General features: G+C 38.5%; 1 gene segment (V, D, J or C); it reads left to right on the top strand.

Annotated features, from left to right (window-relative positions):
• The first annotated feature begins 2,963 nt into the window (after positions 1 to 2,963).
• LOC126493876 (T cell receptor alpha variable 9-2-like) lies at positions 2,964 to 3,521 on the top strand. The segment is given in 2 exon segments: positions 2,964 to 3,012; positions 3,124 to 3,521. Coding segments are annotated over 2 exon segments (447 nt in total).

Here is a 3,521-nt window from a genome sequence, read left to right as displayed (position 1 = left end):
GTTTGATTAACGTTACCTCAAGATATGTGATATTATTTGTGGCTATTGTGTAAGGTATTGTTTCCTTGATTTCTTTTTTGGATCATATGCCATTTGTATATAGGAGGGCTACTGATTCTTTTATAGTTAACCTTGTATCCAGCTACTTTGCAAACGTATTTATCACCTGTAGGAGTTCACGATAGGATTTGGGGTTGCTTATGTGTACTATCATATCATCATGCCTGCCTTCTTCAGAATCTTACCATCTCCAAGTGGGCATTGTTCTCGTTCCTGGGCTCACACAGCTCTCAGCCATGCTCTTCCCTGATCCTGTTGTTTTATTCAGATCATCCTCATTAGAGTGTAAACCAGTGTCTCCTCCTGTTTATGTGTTCATGTTATTCACTTTCAGTAACGCTTTAGTCAATGCTTATGGATTTATTTTTACTAAATTTTAGAAATCTAATACATAGCATATGATAAGAAATATCATCTAATTTAGAAGTTTAATGCCCATTATGTACCACTTTTAAAGTGGTACACCTTTAAACCCCACTCCATAGAGACTGTCATGGTTTCTAACCATCTTGCATTTCCTACATCAATAACTAAAGGAGTGAAGGGGGTTGCTTTGGTGTGACTCATGGAGTTATGGCCAGTAGTCATCTTTGCTGACAGCCTTGGTCCACTAGAGGGCACAGCAGGCTTGCCAAAAATTATTTTCTGAACCGCCTTAAGGGTTGGGCTGTTAAAGAGAACATGTCACAGCAAAGTTTATAGACTGTCAGTTAGATATGTTTTCACAGTGTTCTCTGCTCTCAAATTATTATTCTATAAAGGCTTTAGAGAGACACGCTGTTCAGAGAACAGAAGAGATGATCCAATGGTTCAATCAACTGCAGACTCTTCTGATTTTCTAAAGGAATGAGGTCTCTCCTATTACATGCAATGCCCATCTATGTGGTCTCTGGGAGCTCTGCAAACACCAGAATTAGTGCTTATCCATTTTGTTAGTGAATTAATACAAAATGCGAGCTTATATATGGGCCTGTATGCTGCTGTATAACATCTGGGACGGTTGTTACAATCTTCACAGTTTAGAAATTCTCATTCTAAAATTTGTAAACTTGAAGCCACATTGCAGTGCAAATGTCCACAGGCCTAGAAAGAGATGTGAAGTTTCGAATGAGTCAATTATGAAAAGAAAGATAATGTTTTATCTCTTTTATTAATTTTTTTGAGATTTTCGTTCATGCACTTTGCTTGAATTCAGTTCTCCACAATTCTTAGCAGATCCACTTTCCTTACTCACCCATTTTCCCCCTCTCATGTTTTGTAATATCAAAAGAAAATCTCCATCCACAGTTTATGTTTTCCACCACTCTTGGATGTTTGGCCATCCCTGGGCTGTGAATGTCCTACTGGATCCTTTAAGGTTTAAAGAAAACAGATTTCTGCTCACCTACTAGCTATCAGATGCCAATACCCACTTGGTTAGGGAAGCACTTTGTGTTTATGCTCTGTGCTGGAATTTTGTGTAGCTTGAGCTTGTTTATGTCTTCTGCATACTATTCCAACTGCTTTGAGTTCATACAAATTACTTTGCCATGTAACTGAAGATTCAGTGATAAAATATATAAGTAAGAATTCTGGTTTACCTCTAAATTATGGCGATTTGAAGGAAAATTTCCCAACGGGCATGTATATTAACAGGCTTTGTCTCCAGTTGATGAACAGGTTGGAACACATTTAGAGGTGTGTGCTTGTTTGGAGGAAGTGAGGGAGAAGGTGTATCTCTGGATGTGGGCTTAAAGTTTAAAAAGCACATGCATGAGTGTTCTGTCCACATTTGTGTTTAGGTACTATGTGTGTGCTTGCTGCTAAGGAGGTCAAACGAGAGAGTCAGATCTCCTGGAGTTACCAATGGTTGTCAGCCATTGTGAGTCTTCTAAGAATCAAACCAGCCGTCCTCTGTGAGTGCTTTAAGTGCTGAGCCATCACTCTAGAGACACACAGTTTCTTTATACAAATTTGATTAAGGGTAAATAAAACAAACTTGTAAAATCTACTTCTTGCCATTCAATTTGTCATATTGTAAAGACCCAAACAGAAAAAAAAAATGCCAGTTGCTCCACTACAACACTCATGTTAGAATCCTAAGAATGACAACATTGACTTTGTTAATAGCCATTGCTAGTGTTCTTTACATTGGTAAGGGCTGCTAGATGTGTGACATGTGCCTTATGAATGATTTCTTTTTTACTAAGTTTATATCGTATGTGTATAATGAACATACGTACATGGTTCACCTATTCCCTCTCTTCCTTTCTTTTTTTAATTGATATTTCTTGAGCTCTACATTTTTCTCTGTTCCCCTTTCTGCCTCTCCTCTCCCCGTCAACCCTCTCTCAAGGTCCCCAAGTTCCCAGTTTAATAAGAAGATCTCGTCTTTTTCTACTTCCCATATAAATTAGATCTCTGTATGTCTCTCTTAGGGTTCTCATTGTTGTCTAGGTTCTTTCGAATTGTGATTTGTGAGCTGCTTTTCTTTGCTTTATGTTTAAAAACCACTTATGAGTATATGTGATAATTGTCTTTCTGGGTCTGGGTTACGTCACTCAAAATGATGTTTTCTAGCTCCTTCCATTTGTCTGCAAAATTCAAGATGTCGTTATTTATTTATTTTTATTTTTCTGACATTGTAGAAAAAAGAGCACAAATTTTAAGTCACTTTACTTCCCAAGAATAAACGGTGGCATCACAGTTCCTAAGGCTGGAGAAATATTCATCTTTAGTGTCACCCAAGTAATATTCTCAACTCTTCCCATCCATAAATGATGAAATGATGAACCTATGAAAGTGATGTACACTGACAATGATCTTGTGTTAGGAAACTACTCCCCTGGCGGACAGAAGTTAAACTAAGGTCTGTCTCTTGCTTACACCCCAGAAGTCTCTCATTCTTGAAATCTACTACTATGATGAACACTTCTCCAGCTTTAGGAACTGTGATGCTACTGTTTATTCTCGGTAAGTGAGTGACTTAAAATTTGTGCTCTTTCTTCTATGATGTCAGAAAATCATTTAATCATGTAAGAGTTTTTTCCTTAATGTGTCACAGATATTCTCTTCTTCCTCCAGAAAGAAGCCATGGAGACTCAGTGACCCAGAAACAAGGTCAAGTGACTCTCTCAGAAGATGACTTCCTATTTATAAACTGTACTTATTCAACCACAAGCTACCCGACTCTTTTCTGGTATGTCCAATATCCTGGAGAAGGTCCAGAGCTGCTTTTGAAAGTCACAACAGCCAACAACAAGGGAAGCAACAGAGGTTTTGAAGCTACATATGATGAAGGATCCACTTCCTTTCACTTACAGAAAGCCTCAGTCCAAAAGTCAGACTCGGCTGTGTACTACTGTGCTCTGAGTGACACAGTGTCACAAACCACAGGGGGAGCTGAGCACAAACTCAGAGGAGCCAACGGAAGCCTAATTTCTGATCATCTGCCTTGGATCTCTCTATTTTTCACAGTCTGA

The sequence above is a fragment of the Alexandromys fortis genome, unplaced genomic scaffold (genome assembly GCF_014885135.2).
Source record: "Alexandromys fortis isolate MF-2015 unplaced genomic scaffold, M_Fortis_MF-2015_v1.1 scaffold_347, whole genome shotgun sequence".
Classification (NCBI taxonomy): Eukaryota; Metazoa; Chordata; class Mammalia; order Rodentia; family Cricetidae; genus Alexandromys; species Alexandromys fortis.
This window is presented reverse-complemented; position numbering and strand designations above follow the sequence as displayed.